Source organism: Cervus elaphus, chromosome 1, assembly GCF_910594005.1.
Source record: "Cervus elaphus chromosome 1, mCerEla1.1, whole genome shotgun sequence".
Taxonomy (NCBI): Eukaryota; Metazoa; Chordata; class Mammalia; order Artiodactyla; family Cervidae; genus Cervus; species Cervus elaphus.
Genome location: NC_057815.1, coordinates 63,090,477 through 63,113,862, shown reverse-complemented (window position 1 = coordinate 63,113,862; position 23,386 = coordinate 63,090,477). Strand labels below are relative to the sequence as shown.

General features: G+C 38.2%; 1 protein-coding gene and 2 pseudogenes across 1 annotated transcript; all 3 read right to left on the bottom strand.

The window, feature by feature from the left end:
• Positions 1 to 1,382: 1,382 nt before the first annotated feature.
• Positions 1,383 to 1,504, bottom strand: LOC122703814 (annotated as a pseudogene).
• An 8,342-nt stretch (positions 1,505 to 9,846) lies between these two features.
• LOC122702161 lies at positions 9,847 to 10,656 on the bottom strand (annotated as a pseudogene).
• Positions 10,657 to 20,863: 10,207 nt separating this feature from the next.
• On the bottom strand, positions 20,864 to 21,799 carry LOC122699293 (olfactory receptor 51B2-like). Its single transcript, XM_043911110.1, has one exon. The coding sequence runs from the start codon at positions 21,797 to 21,799 to the stop codon at positions 20,864 to 20,866; it is 936 nt and encodes a 311-aa protein (XP_043767045.1).
• Between the last annotated feature and the right edge of the window lie 1,587 nt (positions 21,800 to 23,386).

Sequence of the window (23,386 nt, the reverse complement as noted above, 5' to 3'; positions counted from 1 at the left end):
AAGATTGAAGGCAGGAGGAGAAGAGGATGACAGAGGATCAAGTGGTTGGAAGGCATCACCAACTCAATGGACATGAGTTTGAGCAAGCTCTGGGAGATTGTGAGGAACAGGGAAACCTGGAGTGCTGCAGTCCATGGGGTCACAAAGAGTCAAACATGACTGAGTGGTTGAATAATAACAACAAATCAAAAAGAACTTTGAAGAATAAAACTTTGAGTTTTCTGACAGTTGGCACTGGACTAGAGTGAGCAATCTGAGGTCCTGTAGTTTCTATTTAACTGCCCTCAGGTAGAAATCTCTGCAAAGAATTAGTGGTCCCCCAAATCAGTGCCCTGAGAAAATATTTTTTTCTCATGCAAAAAGTCCAAGCAAGTCCTTGTCCTATTCCCTGAAGTCAGCAGAGAATGACTCTGGCCCACTGACTTGGGGAGTTTGGGACAGTGACTTTGGGGGTCACAATCTTCTTTGTCCACCAAGTTTAACACTCCTGTCTGCTTCCACAGCTAACACAGTAGGGTAGAGACTGAAAGTGCTGAGAACTTGGGATCTCAGATGCAGGGAAAGAGGAGGTATTAGTGTTCATCCCCTATTTTTTTCTTTTTTTATTGAACTCTAATTGATTTACAGTATTATATCACTTTCACGTATATAGCATAGTGATTCAGTATTGTTACAGGTTATATTCTATTCAAAATTATTGCAAGAGAGTGGCTATATTTCCTTGTGCTATACTATATGTCCTTGTTGCTTATCTATTTTATTCACGATAGTTTGTATTGGGTTGACCGAAAAGTTTGTTCAGGTTTTTCTATAACATCTAATGGAAAAACCCAAAGGAAGTTTCTGCTAACATGGTTATCTGATAATCCTATTTCCTTAATTCATCCCTCCCTTCCCTCTTCCCTTTGGTAACCACTGGTTTGCTTTTTCTATCTGTGAGTCTGTTTCTTTCTTGCATATGCACTCATTTGTATTATTTTTTATATTTCATATATAAGTGATCTCATACCAGTCATTCATTCCCTATTAACATTATTAGCATGCTCCTGAAACTTTTTAGTTCAATCTTCTAGGAAATATGAGTTGTCAGTCAGAATTGTTTTTTTAATTGAAGGGTCATTGCTTTGCAGAATTTTGGGGTTTTTCTGTCATACATCAATAAGAATCAACCCAGACCTTCCTCCCACCTCCTCCCCACCCCACCCTTCAGCCTGTCACAGAGCCCCTGTTTGAGTTCCCCGAGTCAGACAGCAAATCAATTTTTAAGAAAAAAATATTTTGGCTTCCTCTGACATCAGAATTAAACCTAGGCACTAATGAATTAAACAAGGCCAAATATCTCAGATCTGAGACCTAATCTTTCTGTCCCCTCCCCTCATCCCTGTCCCCAAAACCACAAATTATGCAGCTGAGCTTCCCACATTGTATCAAGAGTGCAATGAATAAGTCTTGCCCTTGGAAAACCACCTTAGGGATCATGGTATCTCTCCTGCCAGGTAAATATGAGACCTGGATTTTTCAAAAAGAGTAAGGAGACAATCATGAAAGGAAGATTTAATCTATCTATCTATTCATCTAATCACCCTATCTATCTGTAATATTCATTCGTTCATAAATGTAAGCAAAGAGCTTACAGATAGTATGAAAGTGCTCAGGCCCCTGCGTGTGTGTGTTTGTCTGGGTTGAATAAGTGGAAGTACGACTCTGCTGCCCCCGCGTGGTCGCCAGGCTACCCTGCGAGTCTCTGTCAACTGCTTGGTTTGATTCTGAGATGCTGTGTAAGCCCTGCCCTCTCTCTGTTTTAATTTCCTCTCGATAATAATTTTCAAAATAGAATAATTGTGTCATATGTAGGACATCATTTTTGAAAATTAGACAAACTGAAGTTTGAGTTCAGCCTTTGAAACATATTTATGGCACTGAGAAATTTAATTAACTTGTATAAGTCCAGATGTCTTCAGTATGAAATTTGTATAATAGGGTCTCCCAAATAGAAGACTCTATTATACAAACTAGATCCTAATTTCTAATGTATCTACATACTTACTATAGTTCCTAGCAAAAAGTAAGACCCTTATGAATATTATCTTTAAAATATATATTTTAAGCACCTTCAGCATATTATTTGGGCTTCACTGGTAGCTCAAATGGTAAAGAACCTGCCTGCAATGCAGAAGATCCAGGTTTGTCCCCTGGGTCAAGAGGATCCCCTTGAGAAGGGCATGGCTACACACTCTAGTATTCTTGCCTGGAGAATTCCATGGACAGAGGAGCCTGTCCACAGGATTGCAAAGAGTCAGACACAACTGAGTATGTTATTTTAATGATTTGGGTTTTACATGCAATATTTCTCTTCATCATTAATACACAATGCAGAAATCATTTATCCCCCTTTTCTAAGTGAGTAAAGTATGAATCAAAATATGTAAAAAAATTTAAGAATTATATAGCTAGAAAATAATTTTATTTATAGAATACTCCAACAATACAAACACTCATAAACTGAAAATTGATAGTTCTTATCCTACAGTCCTAATCTCATTCTTCTTCCTACAGGAAACCAGCCTTAGCAGTCTGGTGTGACTCCTTCCAGAATGTATTTCTGGTATCTGGGGATGGGGGTGGGTGAGAGGGAGAGAGAGAAAGAGGAACAGAGCTGTGAGGAAAGATATTCAGTATTTGTTTATCTCTTGAAAAATCTCTTCCTATTATGTTAAATTGAAGCTAATATTTCCTTTTTGAAATCTGGAATAAAGGAAGACATTAATATCTAAAATCATTTGAAGGTCTGTGACATTGTGAAAATGTAAGTTGATATTTTACTATCCTTTGCTTTACTATTAGAAATGGGAAAGAGGGTGTAGCCATTTTCTCAGGAGACATTACTGGGGAAAAGGAAGCTGAAAGAGGTACCCAAATACCTTGTCTCTCCAAAGTGGGGGCACCTACCTTCAGTCAAGAGACTTCTTCAACATTCCCTTCATAGGAGGCTCCACCCATCTTAACCTGGTAACTACATGTCCTTCCCTCTGATGACCATAGCAGCAGCAGCAGCCTACTTTTCTAAACAAATCTTCCAGATATACATCGGAGAGTATTAACAGCCTGATAAGATAAAAATATATAGTTTGTCCTTTTTTATCCTTATGATTACCACTGACATTCTCAGTCTTTCATGTGGTCAGTCTGGTTACACTGATGGTCATCGGCTGTGAAACATTAAATCAGAGAAAAGGCAACCTCATGCTTATAGGTTTAAGCTGAAACTGTTAAGCAGAGTGAACTAGAAAGCTTACAAATATTTTCCAGAAAGTGTGAAATGCGTCTTCTCCAAATTAGTGCATAGAGAAGAATAGTGGACAATGGACCCCGTATTAGGATGAGCAACTCTAGCATAAATCTGCACCAATTTGTTGTCCAGACACAAAGACAGGCTATGTGGATCATGTCACGGAGGCAAGAGGGGAGAATTGACGGGAGCAAGAAACAAAAAGTCATTTGATCTAGGATAGTAGAAAAGAACATAACAACAACTGATTGTGATGCTAACAGTACAAAAGAGATCCTGGTAAAGAGATTGAGGCATAATGCAGAAAGTAGCAGACAACCACGGGGTAGTCAAAGGACTTGATTATCAGTAAAAGAATCCCGTAAAGAGTAATCTAAAGATGGAGCAATATTAGACTTAGGCTTAAAAGATAAACTCAGAGGCATTAAAACACAGGATTCCAAGATTGTGGGGAGGATGGTGAAGGTTAAGTTGTTTTTTAGTCACTAAGTCATGTCCTACTCTTTGCAACCCCATGGAACCCAAGCTTACCTGTCCTTCACTATCTCCCAGAGTTTGCTCAAATTTATGTTCATTGAGTTGGTGATGCTATCCAACCCTTTCATCTTCTGCAACCCTCTTCTCCTTTTGCCTTCAATCTTTTCCAGAACCAGGGTCTTTTCCAATGAGTTGACTCTTCGCATCAGGTGGCCAAAGTATTAGAGCTTCAGCTTCAGCATCAGTCCTTCCAATGAATATCCAGGGCTGATTTCCTTTAGGACTGAGTAGTTTGATCTCCTTGCAGTCCCAGGGACTCTCAAGAGCCTTCTCCAGCATCACAATTCAAAAGCATCAATTCTTCAATGTTCAACATTCTTTATGGTCCAACTCTCATATCCCTACATGACCACTGGAAAAATCACAACTTTGACTATATGGACCTTTGTTGGCAGAGTGATCTCTCTGCTTTTTAATACACTGTCTATGTGTGTCATGGCTTTTCTTCCAAGGAGCAAGCATCTTTTAACCTCGTGGCTTCAGTCAACATCAGCAATGATTTTGGAGAAAATAAAATCTATCACTGCTTCTACTTTTCCCACTTCTATTTGCCATGAAGTGATGGGACTGGATGCCATTATTTTAGTTTTTTGAATGTTGAGTTTTAAGCTAGCTTTTTCACTCTCCTCTTTCACCCTCTTTAGCTCCTCATCATTTTCTGCCACTAGAGTGGTATCATCTGCATATCTGAAGTTGCTGATATTTCTCCCAGCAATCTTGATTCCAGCTTGTGATGCATCCAGCCTGGCATTTCACATGATGTACTCTGCATACATGTTTAACAGGCAGGGTGACGATATACAGCCTTGTCATACTTCTTTCCCAGTCCTGCGCCATTCAGTAGTTCCATGTAAGGTTCTAACTGTTGCTTCTTGACTCACATACAGTTTTCTCAGGTGAAGATAATGACCAGATGCATTTATCTCACATGGAGAGGAACACAGTCTCACCAAAAAAGGGTTCTTTCCTGGTGTTGACCAGAACTGCAGCACCGCCCCCTGGCACATGTAGAACTAACAAAATGAGGTAGAGATGCTGGCAGAGAGGGCTAGGTATGCCTGTGAGACTGAAGTAGGAGCTTTTCGGTGTTAGTCACTATGGGTGTGACTGGTAAAGGAACCACAGAGGCTTTTGTCTTAAAGTCACTCAGAAATCTGGGCCACAGTTCAAACCTCAGATGCATAAGAATGCAACAATGAATTTAGATGAAGCTCAATGGTTCCTTACATTCCATGAATGTTGATCAATTTAGGTGAACTTGAGAAAATGGGCAGATGTGGTGGAAAACTAAGAAACTAAGAAAATCTTTTTCATTTTTGGAGGTCTAAAAGTGATGGTCACTTTATCCTAAGTGAGAACTTTAAATGGCATTGTAATAAAAATTAGGATTGGAGTAAAAGCAAACAAATAAGGTAGAAACAAATACAAATGCACAATCCGACACATGATTTGCCTCAATAATTTTGGGCAGTTTCTCATACAATTAGTGCTTATTTATTGCTTATGTCACGGGCAGATACTGATTATTAGGTAGTTCTCCTGGGTGCTCACCTCGAAGCAGAGGCACAGTCTCTGAATTCTCTACCTCAGAAACCTTTTATTCCTCCCAACAGAAGGAGAGGGGTATGGGGACAAATGATGTGATGACACCCCTGATTTTTCCAGGAACACACTATTACCTTCATATTCCTTTATCCAAACCAGTCACATGGTCAGCTTAATCACAAGGGCTGATGGATCAGATAGAAAGAACATACATTTCAGGGACTTGCACTGTCTCTGCCATACTGGTCACTAGCATTTAGCATTATCTCAAACCTTTCTTTGCTCCCAGAAAGAACAAATCACAGAAGAGAAGTTCCCAGTAATGTACAGAGATTTCTGATTGGGGTACACCATTTGCTAGTATATAAAAATGTTGTAAGTTAAGTAGAGAACAATTAGAGAATCTCAAAGTTCATAGAACATTTAGAGGCTTTGTACAGTCATCTACATTTTACCTGGATATTTAAAATGCTAGTAAATAAATGTGTTGCTTTTATTTAGATATTTATAGTAGTGGGCAATCTTTGAGATAGTGTGTTCCATTTGTGTACAGCTCTGATTATTGAAACACCTTTCCTATATAGACTAAAAATGTGCCTTCTTGTAGCTTCCCACAATAGATTTCAATTATTTTATATAAAGAAACTCAGAATATGGAATATTAGTTTTGCTCAAAATGCCACTCTCCAGATATGTTACTACCCATCTTATTTTCTTTACATAAAGTTGAGTTCTAATCTCTTCTCAGTTTCTATCTACGATTAGATCTTCATCACTCTTATTTTGCTTTCACCCTCCAATTCTTTTGTATGTGTAGAATGTTAACCTCAATTCATATTTAATATCAGGTTACTGGGTGCATTTTCAGTGCTCAAAGACAGATTCAGGCTTAAATGTCTAACCAGTATAAATATTACCTTTTAAAATGTATTTGTTGTATTCATCTCTTCCATTATGACAACATGATGAGGAGATAAGGAAAGGGAATTTCTGATACATTTCTCTTTTAAAGTCACTTCATATTAGTTAACTCTTTCTTATCTACCCCTGGCAGTGAGAGCTGACCATCTGTTCTATGATCCCAGAATCTTTTGATAAATAGGCTACATTTCTTATATTCTCATTTCAGCTTATTTTGATTCTGTATTTCATGCATTTCTCCCTAATTAGGCTAAACAGCCCTTTAAATTAGGGATTGTATTTTATTCACCGTTGTTAACCCAGTACCTACTGTAGGATCTGAGACAGTTTAGACACTTAATGAGTTTTGGTGAATGGATAAATTTTAAATGATCCCTCAGGTATCTATTAGATATACACTATGATACAAACTTTCCACTGAGACTCAGGGAAGGAGAGGTACCTAGGCACAGAGATATTACAGAGGAATAGACATCTGTCTGCTGAAAGTAGCTGATACCTCTGGCTACACCAGGAGATTTGGGAGCAAACAGGCACACTTTCACAAACACACTATTCATAAATATAGCCTCTTCACACAGACAGGCATCAAGTGAGTCTTACAAATACTCTCACAAACTTTGCCTTACCAATCTTCTTCTCCTTTATAGGCTCACCCTCTCATACATATTTAGGATATGATACCTTGAGTCATGCAACCCTCACCCAAGGCTTCAGCAGATATGTAAGGTCCTTTTTAAAGTGTGATAAATGGATTGAATATTCTACTTATTTTCATCTGTCCAGAACCCCAGGGATAGAAACACTCCCTTCACTTGCACCACAAATTCTCTTTGTATATTTGTATCTTATTAAGTTTCACAATGTATGATTTGGGATAAAATATGTAACCTAAGGAAATCAACCCAGAATATTCATTGGAAAGACTAATGCTGAAGCTGAAGCTCCAATACTTGACCACCTGATGCTAAGAACTGACTCACTGGAAAAGACCCTGATGCTGGGAAAGATTGAAGGCAGAAAGAGAAGGGGATGACAGAGCATGAAATGGCTGGATGACATCACTGATTCAGTGAACGTGAATCTGAGCAAACTCTGGGAGACAGTGAAGGATAGGGAAGCCTGGTATGCTGCAGTCCATGGGGTTGCAAAGAGTTGGACATAACTTAGCAACTGAACAACTTAAGTAGTCCACCTAACTTTCAGTCTCTTCATCTTTGTATTGGGAATTATAATGAAAAGTAATTCAATTTTTATGCTGCTTAATTAGATAAAAGTGTGAAGCTCTCAGGACATTAAATAGCAACAGGAAGATCTAACCAAGTAATTGACTTTATCCTATTAGTATTAGTACATCCTGAAATCATGTTAGAATCTAGGCTTATACATAAGCTTTTCAAACAACCTAAAAAATACCTCTATTTTCCACTTATAAATTACAGAGGTGAATCTTAATCTTAAATGCAGTACTTATGTGTATCCCTATTACAATTCACTTTGCTAGTTTTGTTCCCTTCCCTATCTGTCAACAATACTTTTGAATCCAGCTGTTCAACAGTGATAACATTTGATAATCATGCTAAGAGGCTTGGGTGGGCTATCAGAGGAGTCAAGGCTACTGAAGGCTATAAGGGAAATCAGTAAGAAATCAGATAAAGGAAGTGGTTGGGGAAGATTCTCATGGAGGAGTATACAAAAGATGGACAGAAAACAAAGAAAGGAAGAAAATTATACGTGTAATATAGAGACACCAAGGTACTTGTGATTTCTATAAGGTGCGTGAGTAAGAGAGGTACCACAATAGGAGGATCTAGCACTTAAGATTTGGATCTGGGAAATTTCTGGCTGAGAGAAAATGACAGATGAGGTTTTTTCATGTTGAAGTTGTTGGAATACTCTTAGAGAGCTCACTGTCTGGATAGACCATCAGTATGGAGATTCTCTGAGGTGAGGCAGAGAGAACCTAGACTAGACTTGCTATATCCTGTGCTTTGTACATAAGATCTAATCAGAAAATAGGATGTGGGGAGGAGGTCCAAGTAGAAAAACCAACTTAGAAATACAAATAATGACAATCCTCAGAGAGCAATGAGCACTAACTTTTTAGATCGCATCTGAGGACTAGCCTCAGATTGCATCTGAGGACTAGCCTAGATCCATATAGTAACACAGAAACAACAGCAGATGAATGTTAATTACCATAGCATAACATTAGCAACAGACTATAAGCTATATTTCTTTGTTTAATTTTTATTGAAGTATAGTTGATTTGCAATGTTGTTAGTTTCAGGTGCATAGCAAGGTAATCCAGATATATAAGTATATTCTTTTTTAGATTCTTTTCTATAATAGGTTATTACAAGATACTAAGTGTAGTTCCCATCTAGTAGGTCCTTATTGGTTACCTATTTTATATATAGTACTGTGTATATTTTAATCCCAACTCCTAATTTACCCCTGCCCCACTTTACGTGTTTCTTTCCAACTTGATGAAAGCTTTAGTATTTTTGTTGACTATTTCAACCAAAGTGAACAGCATAAAGGCAAAGATTTTGAAGAAAGTTGAAGGAAAAACCTATTCGATCAGCACACAGCATTACTAATGTCAGGTTTTCTGTCTTCATCAGCAGCAAAATTTCATAAAGTAAAAATGCTCTGAGTTCTTCTCTGTCAGAAGGAAGTGAGGAGAGATAGAAACAGGAGGTGAAACATCAGGAAGCAAATTAGAAAATTGGAAAGAAGAAAATTATTATTGATGTTTACTGGGAAAAAGGAAAGCTGTGCTAGGGGATCTGACTTCAAAACTAGCTGATAGGAAATTGGTTGGTTGCTATTGAATTTTTAATTGTATCAATTTCCCTTTAATAAAATAAAACATATGGATTTGCTAAGGGAAAGTGAAGTTTCGGGAGTAAGTTTCTAGAGCTGTATACATTTGCTAGTTTTCCTAACGTATAAAACAACATCATTTCCAAGAAAGATTCAAAACATAGACAAGGGAAGATGATAGAGCACACAAAATGTACCTCCACTTGCACATATATTTTTCAGACCAACCAAGGTTGAACCAGGCTGTGTTGTTCAGTCACCAGGCTGTGTCCAACTCTCATTATACCATGAACTGCAGAAGACCAGGCTTCCTTGTCCCTCACCATCTCCCGGAGTTTGCCCAAGTTCATGTTCATTGAATTATTGATGCCATCCAACCATCTCATCCTCTGTCTCCCTCTTCATCTATTTATCTTGATACTTACTATTCCTTTACATATATGATCTGGAATGTCCCAACTCACTATTTCCTATATCCCTTTCCCCAAGATCACTGACATTATATTCATTATTAGAATATTTAATGTATTTATTCTAATATATACTCTATAGTCAAACATTAAATAAGTAGCATATATAACCTGCTCAAGTCAACTTACAGCTGTATGTAATAATTTAAATCTCATCTATCTTGGAAAAGAACGAGTGAGCAAAAAACCAAGTTTCTCTTCCAATAATGAGAAAGGCCAAAGTATCCTAGAGATCTTGAGGTCCTGAAACAAGGCTCAAGCAAGCCTACTGCTCACAGAAAACAGACGAACAATGTTTCTCTGAATCTGCTTGGTCTTGATGCTGTATATAAGAGGATTCATGAATGGAGGAAAGAGAAAGTAGACATAGCTCATGGTAATGTGGACCACATGTGGCACATGTGTCCCAAACCTGTGGATGAAATTCAGGCCAATCACAGTGATGTAAAAGACCAGGACACAGCTGATATGGGAGACACATGCATTGAGAGCCTTAGCTCGCTCCTCTCCAGAGGCAATGCCCATCACCGTCTTAAAGATTAGGATATAAGAGATGAGAATCATCAGAGCATCTAGGAAGAAAGTCGAAGCAACCAGAATAACTGGGTACACATGATTAAATGTAATATTAGCACAGGCGAGTTTCATGACATCTTGGTGGAGGCAAAAGGCATGAGAAAGAACATGGAAATGGCAGTATGGGAACCAATAGAGTGGCAGAATTGGGGGTACAATGGACACAAAGTCCCTCATTAATGCCCACAGTCCTATTTTCATCACCCAGGAAAAGGTAAGAATGGAGCGGACCTCAGAGGGCTACAGATGACAATGAAACGGCCATAGGCCCTAGCAGGCAAGATACCTGATTCTACAATAGCCAGTGTGTGAATGAAGTAGAATTGAGTGAAATAAGCACTCTGAGCAATTTCCCTCCGATCCAGCAACAGGACACCCATGATTGTGAGCATTGTAGTTAGCATCATCCCAAGATCTGTACCCGCCAGCCCAGAAGTAGTACATGGGCTCATGAAGACTGTGTTCATTCCAAATAAGGAAAAGCAGCATGCCATTGCCAGAAACAATGGAGAGGTATATGATAAAGAAAGGAAGAGAGATCCAGTGGTGAACTGCTTTTAAGCCCAGGAAACCAGTCAGCAAGAAGGGAGCTGCACTGTTGTTGGATCACATGGTAGGTTTTGCAGGTCAAGTGCCTTTTTTAAGGCACTCTTATGCAGTATTTGTTCTTTCTCTCCATCTTCTTACAGTCATTTTTTCCCTTAAATGTACAAGAATTTATGTATTGTCTCAGCCTTAATTAATTATAAATCTCTATCCACAAAGCCTTTTCCTGGAATAATAAACAAACATAATACTAACCAAGTTAATAATCTCAACAATTTACTCTTCAGCATCCAACTTTTATCCTATCAATCACACATCTATGTTTCTAGCCTTTATGCCTAGTTACCCAAATGATTCTGTGGCTCTGTTTCATATTCTTCACTCCTTTATTCCTCTTCATATAATCTTTCACATTTAGGCATTTTTCCAATATGAACCAATTAAGATTTTCTCTCTTGAAATAAATCAGATATTTGTGTCACTGATAAATCACTGAAGAAAATGATTAATGCATAGAATTGAGTCCATCACCAAGAAATATTTGAGAAATACCAGTAGTGATATCTCAAGAGGAATTTGAATAAGGAGATGACTTGTGAAAGTCTAGAGAAATCAGAATAAGTGGGCATGCATGCATGTGTGTTAAGTCACTTCAGTAGTGTCCAACTCCTTGGAACCCTATAGCCTCCCAGACTCCTCTGTTCATGGGATTCTCCAGGCAAGAATACTGGAGCCAGTTGCCATTCCCTTCTCCAGGGGATCTTCCCCAGCTGGGAATTGAACCCACATCACCTCTCCTGCATTGGCAGGCTGCTTCTTTACCACTAGCGCCCCCCAGTGGGAAGAGTTGGTAAACTCGTTTTGGCAAGGTATATGGAGCCACACTCCATAGACACGGGACTCAGGACATTTTCTGTACTGCAGAAGACCTGAGGCCTGAAACGCCAAGACACAAACTTTAAAACAGGAAAAGAGATGGTAGTTGAGAGCTCTCACAGGAAACATTTTGAGGAAGACAACTCCTGGAACAAACGTCTCAGAAACCAGAAGCCTAATACTTACACTGAGTCATGGATTTAAAAAAAGCATGAATGACAAAAGAAATATCAGAAATCCTTAACTGAATGCATAAATTTTACACAGCTGTCTCTATGGAAAAGATAAGGCTCCCAGAGTGAAAAAGATGGCTACTATATTGCTAATGAAGGCATCATATGAAACTTCTTGTATTTATGAATCTAGAAAGCTTATAACCAGAAAAAAACAAGAATAGGCTTCTATAGAAAATTGTGAAATATGACATTTTTATAACTATACTCTTATCAAAACAAGTTTGCTTTGTTTGCCTATAACCAAGAAATTTCACAGCAAGCTGATCGCAATAACCTAGTGACTCAAACGGGTAAAGAATCTGTCTGCCATGCAGGAGACCCTGGTTTGATCCCGGAGTGGGGAAGATGGCCTAGAGAATGGAATGGAAACCCAGTCCAGTATTCTTGCCTGGAAAACTCCATGGACAGAGGAGCCTGGCGGGCTGTAGTCCATGGGGTTGCAAGGAGTCAGATATGACTGAGCAAGTAACACTTAACATAAGAAAAACATTAGCTTCTTCCAAATTCAATTGAATCTATATGCACCCAGGTTTTTTTTTTTTTAATTTTTATTTAACACCAAAAGCACTTTGTATTGGAGTATAGCTGATTAGCATAATGTTGTGGCAGTTTCAGGTGAACAGAGATGAGACTCAGCCATAAATATATATGTATTCATTCTCCCCCAAGCCCTCCTCCAATCCAGGCTGGCACATAAACATTGAGCAGAGTTCCATATACTGTACAATAGGTCTTTGTTGGTTATCCATTTTAAATATCTCAGTGTGTACATGACCTTCCCAAAGTTCCTAAGTATCTCTTCCTCCTGGTAACCTACCCAGTTCAGTTCCGGTCAGTGCAGTCGCTCAGTTGTGTCCAACTCTTTGCGACCCCATGAACTGCAGCACTCCAGGCCTCCCTGTCCATCACCAACTCCTGGAGTCCACCCAAACCCGTGTGCATTGAGTCGGTGATGTCATCCAACCATCTCATCCTCTGTCGTTCCCTTCTCCTCCTGCTTTCAATCTTTCCCAGCATCAGGGTCTTTTCCAATGAGTCAGCTCCTCACTTCAGGTGGCCAAAGTATTGGAGTTTCAGCTTAAGCATCAGCCCTTCCAAAGAACACACAGGACTGATTTCCTTTAGGATGGACTGGTTGGATCTCCTTGCAGTCCAAGGGACTCTCAAAAGTCTTCTCCAACACCACAGTTCAAAGCATCAATTCTTCTGCACTAAACTTTCTTTATAGTCCAACTCTCACATCCATACATGACCATTAGAAAAGCCATAGCCTTGGCTAGACGGACCTTTGTTGGCAAAGTAATGTCTCTGCTTTTTTAATATGCTGTCTAGGTTGGTCATAACTTTCCTTCCAAGGAGTAAGCGTCTTTTAATTTCATGGCTGCAATCACCATCTGCAGTGATTTTGGAGCCCCCAAAAATAAAGTCAGCTACAGTTTCCACTGTTTCCCCATCTATTGGCCATGAAGTGATGGGACTGGATGTCATGATCTTAGTTTTCTGAATGTTGAGCTTTAAGCCAACTTTTTCACTCTCCCCTTTCACCTTACCTAACTTGTTAAATATTGAGTCTTGTTAAAGACTCTTGTTAAATATTGTTTAGAGTCTTGTTAAATATTGTTAAATATTGTTTTCTCTTATAAACATCACTACTGATATCTCTGAAGAGGAATTCAGAAAAAAATGAAATGACAACAATCTTTGTACCACTTCCATTTCATAAAAATATAAAAATAAGAATAGATTTTTGAGGATTTTTCATATAGTAAAGTATCTAATAAAGAGCATTAGCTGGTAAGTGGAGATGGACAGAGGAAATGTGAATGCTCTGTGGAAATGACCACCGCTTCAGGGAATACTGTCAATGACTAAAAGATCAGTCTGGACATTGAAGTGGCAGGTACTTTGTTCATGTGGATACTGATGCAATTGCCACCAAGTTGATCCACTGAACTATGACCCATGTGGGGCTTCCTCGTCAATGCCTATTTACCTGATGTGTAAATCACTAAATCATCATTCCTACCTACGCCAACCCCTTAACCTTTCAACATTGTATTTCTAAAATAATAAAACCCTTGAAATGAAAAGAAAGAGAATGGATAAATGCAAATTTTTCTGTTTGGGATATGTACAGATGACCTATTAGGACCAACTGTCACCCAGTAAGTAGGCCAGAAGAAGGAAGCAGGAGAAAAATCCAAACTTGCTTAAATGACATGGACTTGTAAAATCTGAATTGAAGGTTCTGGATTTTGGAATTTGAAGTGATTCAGGTATGCAAACTGTATGGGGATTGCTTTGGGAATAACCATTATAATGCATTATTTTTGATAGACTAAATTAGAATTGTACTCTATTCATTACCTGCAGTCTTTAGCAGCAGCCACACTGGCATTTAATTATGGCAAATGGCAGTTCCAGAAACTGTCCTCATATTCCCAATATGCCAAAGGGAGTAGCCACCCAGTTTAGGGTGTCTCTTATTTGCAATGTGTGACGATAGTAGTAACTTCAGTGGAGTATCTCATCACCATCAGGCAAGCTTGAGGCTCCATCAAAGATGCAGAGATGACTAGAATGTACTATCTCCTCTCCCTCCTCAGTGGCTGTAACGGTAAACAACACACCTGCCACTGCAAGACACATAAGAGACTCAGGTTCAATCCCTGGGTCAGGAAGATCCCTTGGAGGAGGGCATGGCAACCCACTCCAGTATTCTTGCCTGGAGAATCCCACAAACAGAGTCCATAGGGTCACAAAGAGTCAGACATGACTGAAGTGACTTGGCATGTGCACACTGCCTCCTCAGAGTCTTCATTGGTCTGATTCTCTGAAAATAGCTACCCCTGAGTCCTTAGTAGTTTCTAAGAGTAACTCAGATAAATCATGTAAAGCTTATTCAGCTTGCTGTGCTGGCTAGAAACTAGAGAACTGTTCTAGAAACCTGTAGTGCAGACATAAAAAGTTGAAAAATGAAGGGAAAGAAGAGAGCACATTAGAATTATGCTGAAGAAATGGAAAAATCTTCTCTTTACTTGTGTAATCTAAAAGCACACCGTATAGGCAGCACCTCCTGACTCCATTTCCTTCACACTTAGATATTGCCTAAGAATCTGTACTCCTTTGTAAAAAAAAAAAAAAAAGTTAAATCTAGATATATATACATATATATGTATATATTTAGATAGATAATCTCAACTAATAATGAGAAGACGGGTTGGAGGCAGCAATCTCAAAGATCTCAGCTTTTAAGTGAAAGTTTAAAGTTTGTCTTAGGTATAAATTATGATGGAAAATAGATGTAGAAAAAATTTGTGAACCCAGAGAAGCATTCATTTTAGGAGAGAAGGACATATCTCAAAGAAAATGGACAAAGAAGTAGGCAGAAATATAAGAGGATAATAAAGGTGATCTGTAATTTAAAAAGCAAATGGAAAATACATTTTATAGAATTAGGCAGTGCTGTAGTTTAATAGTGAAAAATGTCATAGAATTTCCAAGTAAGATAAAAATGGAAAATATCCATGTGGGGGGCAATAGGCTTTCGGTGATCTTGACATTTTCAATAAAATGGTAGAAATACGTTCAGAATGATTGCAAAATGGAAAATGAATACTTAATGAGAGAGTTAAAATACATTTATATTCTTTCTACAGATGAGAAAATTGAGCCTTCAGTGGGTTACACAATTCGTCAAAAATCACACAATTAATAGATGGTATATAAGAATTCAAACTCAGGTTTATCTGACCCCTGAACTCATGATCTAAACCAACATCCATTGAGTATAAATGCTAATTCTCCTGCCCAAGTTTGCCTTCCCATATAGTATCCTATTTCCTAAATTATTCATTTCATTAAAAAACAATAAGACTAAAATGCTTTCTCCTCCTTAACAGCCATGCCGAGAAGTTACTCTTAAAGCATTTTTGCTGCATCTGAATCCATGTATTTCCTTACCCAGGCCACAGCTTTTTCTTTGTGGTTCCTGAGCACTATCTGAGGATTGATTTTATCCTATATCTTTACCCTGTGTTCAGAGTCCTGATCTACGTTTATTTGTTAAAGAAACAACTCCCAAGGGAGTTCTCTAGCTCATTTCCAACATAGGCCATTCGGGAATACCAAATTATCCTTTTTTCCCTTTCCCATCTGAAAAAGATCTGACCTGCTGAAGTTGCTCCCCATGCCCTCCTTTTCTTCTCTGTATGGAGAGTCTCTAAATGAAGCAGTGTCTCTACCATCAGATGAAGCAAGACTACCTAAGAGTTCTATGTGTCGCAGAACAGGAAGATAAGTCACTGATTCTTCAAAACTGTTGGCCTTGGCAAAAACTATTCAATTCCTCTTTTTTTTTTTTTAACTGTTCTTGAATTATATTTTGACACACTACAATATTTTTAGGAACAGCAATATGAAGAGACCATCATATCCAACTTTTTACCAAATTTTTAAAGGGAAAGTGAAAGTCACTCAGTCGTGTCTGGCTCTTTGCAACCCCATGGACTATACAGTCCATGGAATTCTCCAGGCCAGAATACTGGAGTAGGTAGCCTTTCCCTTCTCAGGGGATCTTCCCAACCCAGGGATCGAACCCATTGCAGGTCTCCCGCATTGCAGGCAGATTCTTTACCAGCTGAGCCACAAGAGAAGACCACCAAATCCTTAAGCCACCATCTATTAATAAAATTTCATCAGACATTTATTTGTTGTTTCTATGGATTGAAAACTCCCTACCTCCTGAGGTAATGCATTACATTTTTGACTCTATTATATATGTGATATAATTATACATTGAAATATAAATCTACTTCTCTGAATGATCTACCCCTTATCCCTAGTCCTGATCTCTGAAGTCAAATAATCAAATTTAAACAATCACATTCACATCCCACCTCTAAATCTTATAAAGACATCTGCATTAATATTTCTGAGACATCTTTCTTGAAAGCTGAGCATCCAGTAGTATGTTAACTATTTGTCACATAATATTTCCTAGTTCTGATTCTTTTATTATTGTCCTGTTCCATAATAATCTGGATGTTATCAGATCATCCTCGTTCTGCAAATACCCACTGACCCATATGCTTAATTTCTATCTTAGCAGTCTATGATTGTGCAGGTCTGCAAATACAAATCCAAAACCCTTGTCTCAAGCTGCATTCCAGAATCCAGTCTTTCAGATTTAAAAAATGTCATAAAGTGACTTCCCTGGTCCAGTGGCTAAGACTCCCTGCTTCTACTGCAGGGTGCGTGGGTTCAGTCCCTGGTCAGAGAACTAAAATCCCACATGCTGCACAGCATGGCCCAAAAGTAAAGCAAAATAGTCATAAAATGTGCATTCTATATTATGCATGACACCCCTAGCAGGTTGCAACCTGGAATACCTTATAAACTATCATCTGTTTATATTAAGATAATGAAGAAAGACTAACTTTTATGTTCAGATCAGATTTTGCTACAGTGTGATCTTAGACTGTGTCAGATTTTTGTCAATAAAACTATACTTCATAAATAATTTTGCAGAACCTTTGATTTCAGAATTATAGTTAAGGGATTGTAGCTTTTTAATAACTTTGTTATCAAGTTAATTCACATTGCACTCATAATAAAGCTTCTGAAAGACTTTTAAAGGAATTGCATTTTCATTTCATAGCAAAAAGCTTAGTTGTGGTTGGTGCTCATTAAGTACTAGCTGAGTGAATGAATGCAGAATCATGTTATCAAGCAACTGGGTTTGTAGTTATACATCTTTTACTTTTATTTATAAGAAGATTAATTATTTTAGATTCAGTCCCACACTCAAGTATGTCAAATTATATGTCCTTTTCTTGTTTATCATTTATTTATCTCCCACTTTTATTTCAACCATATTGCAGAAAGAAATGTATAACATGACACCATTGTGTTACAGAAGAGAGATATGTCTATTTTCCTTGAGTGTTTTTATTGATTTGTGAGGATTAAGAAAAGATTTTTCAACCATCTATTATAGAGTTTATACTTCTCTATCTTGACTGAAAGACTACTTTGAAAAGTGTTATTGGTGTTTAATTACAATAAGTCCACCTGATGCTATAATCTACCCAGACTACTGATTGCTTAGACTAATACTTGGAAGAGGGTTTCAGTTTCAATAAAGTCTCTACCCAGAGGATACTATACTATAAGTTAAATTTATTTTCTTCCTCTTGATGTCAGCTCTGTCACCACATGGGAGAAACAGAAACTGAGGCCTACACTCTGGGAGATAGAGTGCCATGTGTGTTATCCTAGCCAGGGAGTGGCAGAGAGGACTTTGGTCTTCCCAAGAGGCCTGGGACTCCAGGCATGCATCTGGGAATTGGACTGCCAACTGGGGAGTTTGGTGCACCAAGCCACATTGAGGTGGGGGTAGGTTATCTGGCTAACCAGCTGCCAAAAATAAACAAAAAACCTGGAAATAAAATAATGTCTATAGATTTTTAATGTAACATATACATACAGCAGAATATTATTCAGCCACATAAGAAAAGATGTTGTGATAGGAAACTTGAAAATGTTATGCTAAGTGAAATAAGCCAGATACAAAAGAATATTATAAGATTCCACTTTATCAAATATGTACAATAGGTAGTCATAGAGATATAAATTAAATTAGAGGTAACAAAGACCTGGAAGAAGGGTAGAATGGGGACTTATGGGTTAATGCATACAGCGTGTCTGCTTGGGATAATGAAAACCTTTTGGAAATAAGGATAATAGTTGAATATTGTGAATTAATTTCATGAAACTGTACACTTAAAATGGCAAATTTTACATTATATACATATTAAATGCAATATATATATAAACCACATAAAAATAATTCAGTACATTCATTCTATTTCATTAAATTTATTGTGAAAGTTGTGAAAGGAAAGTTTTGAGATCAGAAATTATTTATAGGATAAGACATTAAAAGGTTTATCACTGTTTTACATGTGTGCAAACACACACAAATGCACATATATTATATATATATGTATTATTCTTTCTTGAGAGAAAAAAATTAAATATATATATATATTGTACATATATTACAGTACTATTTTTCTTATTTATAAATTAACAAAATTAATAGCAACCAATAATTGCTTTTTAGTTGATACGTCTATTCTTCAAATAGTGTAAAACAGAAACTCAGGGTTATCTTTCCTTCCTTCCCAACCTTTTTTCCTCTGTTTTTCTAAAAAGAAAAAAAAAGAAAAGAAAGAAAAAATCCTATAATCTTATTCAATTTAGATCCTAAATTTATCTAATGTTAATCCATTATGTCCCATCTCTATTTTCTTAAACTGAGCTGCTATTACCTCTTTTTAAAACTACTGTTTGACTTGGTGGGCATTTTTCATGTTCATACAGATGGCTAACAAACACATGAAAAGGTGCTCAACATCACTCATTATTAGAGAAATGCAAATCAAAACCACAATGAGGTACCATTACACACCAGTCAGGATGGCTGCTATCCAAAAGTCTACAAGCAATAAATGCTGGAGAGGCTGTGGAGAAAAGGGAACCCTCTTACACTGTTGGTGGGAATGCAAACTAGTACAGCCACTATGGAAAACAGTGTGGAGATTCCTTAAAAAACTGGAAATAGAACTGCCATATGACCCAGCAATCCCACTTCTGGGCATACACACTGAGGAAACCAGATCTGAAAGAGACACATGCACCCCAATGTTCATCGCAGCACTGTTTATAATAGCCAGGACATGGAAGCAACCTAGATGCCCATCAGCAGATGAATGGATAAGGAAGCTGTGGTACATATACACCATGGAATTTTACTCAGCCGTCAAAAGGAATTCATTTGAACCAGTCCTAATGAGATGGATGAAACTGGAGCCCCTTATACAGAGTGAAGTAAGCCAGAAAGATAAAGAACATTACAGCATACTAACACATATATATGGAATTTAGAAAGATGGTAACGATAACCCTATATGCAAAACAGAAAAAGAGACACAGAAATACAGAACAGACTTTTGAACTCTGTGGGAGAATGTGAGGGTGGGATGTTTCAAAAGAACAGCATGTATACTATCTATGGTGAAACAGATCACCAGCGCAGGTGGGATGCATGAGACAAGTGCTCCGGCCTGGTGCACTGGGAAGACCCAGAGGAATCGGGTGGAGAGGGAGGTGGGAGGGGGGATCGGGATGGGGAATAAGTGTAAATCTATGGCTGATTCATATCAATGTATGACAAAACCCACTGAAATGTTGTGAAGTAATTAGCCTCCAACTAATAAAAAAATTAAAAAAAAACAAAAAAAAAAACTACTGTTAACACCCTCTGATTCTTTCTTCTGTTTGTCTCCATCTCCATCAAACTAATTCATGAGTTCAGAGATACTCTGGCATAAAGATTTGTAAATGACATTCTATCACTTGGAAAGCAAATCCTGCACTGAAATATAGTACTTTTGAGATAGAGTTTCATGCTCTAGTTCGTCTTTGTATGGCCCTCAAATGAAGCTGTGATTACCTACTTTCCTTATAGTAGGCTGTGGTTGTCCCAGACTGGACATCCAGCTTGAACTTTTCTAAACTGTTACTTAACACTTGTTAAAAATATGGAATCTGAATTTCCCTATCTTTCCTGGTTATTAAAGTATTTGTTATATTTAGATATATTACCTATCTCCAAATTCTACCTACCTAGAAATTATCTATGGATTCCCAGGTGGCTCAGTAGTAAAGAATCAGCCTGCCAATGTAGGAGACGAGGATTCTATCTCTGGGTTGGGAAGATCCCCTGGAGTAGTAAATAGCAACCCATTCCAGTATTTTTGCCTGGGAAATCTCATGGACAGAGGAGCCTGGTGGGCTACAATCCATGGGCTTGCAAAGAGTCAGACATGACTGAGCACATATGCAGAAATTACCTATCTACATTGCACTCCTGCTCAACGTAGCTTGTATATTTATGTAATAATTGAAGCCTATCTGACTCTGAAAAAAGGCCTAGACATCCTGGAGCTTTCAAAAAATTCTGAAATAAAAGTTCAAGCCCTACTGTGCACAGAAAATAGGTGAAAAATGCTTCTCTGAATCTGCTTGGTCTTGATGCTATATATGAGGGGATTCATGAATGGAGGAAAGAGAAAGTAGACATAGCTCATAGTAACATGGACCACATGTGGTGCATGTGTCCCAAACCTGTGGATGAAAGTCAGGCCAATCACAGTGATGTAAAAGACCAGGACACAGCTGATATGGGAGACACATGTGTTGAGAGCCTTAGCTCGCTCCTCTCCAGAGGCAATGCCCATCACTGTCTTAAGGATTAGGATATAAGAGACAAAGATCATTAGAGCATCTAGGAAGAAAGTCAAAGCAACCAGAATAATTGGGTACACACGATTAAATGTAATATCAGCACAGGCAAGTTTCATGACATCTTGGTGGAGGCAAAAGGCATGGGAAAGAACATGGGAATGGCAGTATGGGAACCAATAGAGTGGCAGAATTGGAGGCAAAAGAGATAAAAAGCCTCTCATTAGTACTCCAAGGCCTATCTTCATCACTTGATTGTTGGTAAGGATAGAATTGTACCTCAGAGGGATACAGATAGCAATGAAACGGTCATAGGCCATGGCAAGCAAGATACCAGATTCTACAATGGAAAGGGAGTGAATGAAGTAGGCCTGCAGAAAGCAGGCTCCAGGGCTTATTTCTCTGTGATTGCCCCATAAGAGACCCATTACAGTTGGCATTGTGGTTAATGTAACTGTCAGATCTGTGGCTGCCAGCATGGCAAGGAAATAGTACACGGGTTCATGGAGACTCCGGTCATCCTTGATGAAATAAAGGACAGTGCCATTGCCAAGAAGCACAGAGATATAGACTGTGAAGAAGGGGATGGAAATCCAGTGATGAGCTGCCTCCAGACCTGGGAAGCCAGTCAGCAAGAAGTGGGCAGCACTAGTGTTGGGCCACATAACATATCCACAGGTGGAGAGCAGCAGTCTGGAAACCTTTTATGCAGAAACCCAAAGTTTTCAATTTGCAATATCTCCTTGTGGGAATATATCACAGAAAATTTCAATTATACCCTTTGTAGTTAAGAGAATTAATTTGTATATGTGTGGTTTTGCAACTGTTTTCTTTTAGAAGGGGGTTCCCTGGTGGCTCAGACAGTAAAGTGTTTGCCCGCAGTGTGGGAGACCTGGGTTCGATCCCTGGGTTGGGAAGATCCCCTGGAGAAGGAAATGGCAACCCACTCTAGTACTCTTGCCTAGAAAATTCCATGGATGGAGGAGCCTGGCAGGCTACAGTCCATGGGGTCACAAAGAGTCGGACACGACTGAGCGACTTCACTTCTTCTTTTAGAAGAATAATAGAGGTGCATAGACTGTACTAAGGAAGAGGAATAATGGTCTTTTCCTAAGTTATGTATAATATTAGGTTAATGGCTAAAATGTTCATAATTGAAACAAACAAACAAACAAACAAAAACATGAGGCTCCACTCTTATGTATATGCTGGAAAATGTTTGAAGGAATAATAGTAACAGAAAAGAAGATAGAGTACTTCCCTGGTTGTCTAGTGGTTAAGAATCCATGTTGTGAGGGTGCGGTTCAATCCCTGATTGAAGAACTAAACTCCCACATGCCATGCAGCGTGGGCCCCTCAAAACAAATGAAAAAGAAAGATAGATATACAAAAATGGACAATAATATTGCTTCATTAGATTTTCTTTTTTCTTGATTGTAAATTTTTTAATACATTTAAGCTTGACTTTTTAATGCATTTAAGCTTAAAATACGTTTAAGCTTTTGATAGAAACATAAAGTCTCTATCACAATCATGATAGAGACAGTTTTTGTTAGAAAATGTTTGTTTCATTTTGAAATTGAGTGTTTTTGGTTTATGTAATTCTAAACAAAAGCCATAAACAGTTAATGCAGTAAATGGACAAGAGCAGACATGTCACCTTTAGACTAAAGGAATTCAGTTTTTCTAAAGCATGTCCATGGATATCCCATTAGAAACTTCAAACTCACCTTGACATATTTTGTCTTAATAAAAATATCTGTGCTATAGGTGTTGATCAGCCAGGGTAGTGGATGCCCCACTTTGCAGACCTCTAGAAAAATCTTTCTATCTTCTCTTGACTTCATCTAACATCTGCTGGGAGATGAGTCATTTCATGTTTCTGGTCCTAGCACTCATCAATAACACAGTCTTGTTACTGGAATGGTTACTTGTTTCCGTCTTATTTGAGGACTTGGCCCAGACACTTGCATCTCAAAAACTGTTGGAGTCCCGGTTAGAGAGTTTATGTATGTAGAAATCACCTCCCCAGAGTTGTATTTTTAGAGCCACTTGGGAGAGTCTTTGATTTTCATTTCCTTCCTTCTTATTCTGGGAGAAGCTGAGCCACTCAAACAATGTTTACAAGTCTACAGTTCCCCAAGGATGTATCAGGAAAGTGGAAATTCAAATGCCATACAGGTACAAGGGTGTCACGGCTTTCCCGTGTGGGATTGCCACACAAATGTGAGGATGGGACCCCAAGATCTTCA

Coding starts and splice junctions, on each gene's coding strand:
- LOC122699293 (XM_043911110.1), bottom strand. CDS start 21,799: ATGTGGCCCAACACTAGTGCTGCCCACTTCTTGCTGACTGGCTTCCCA.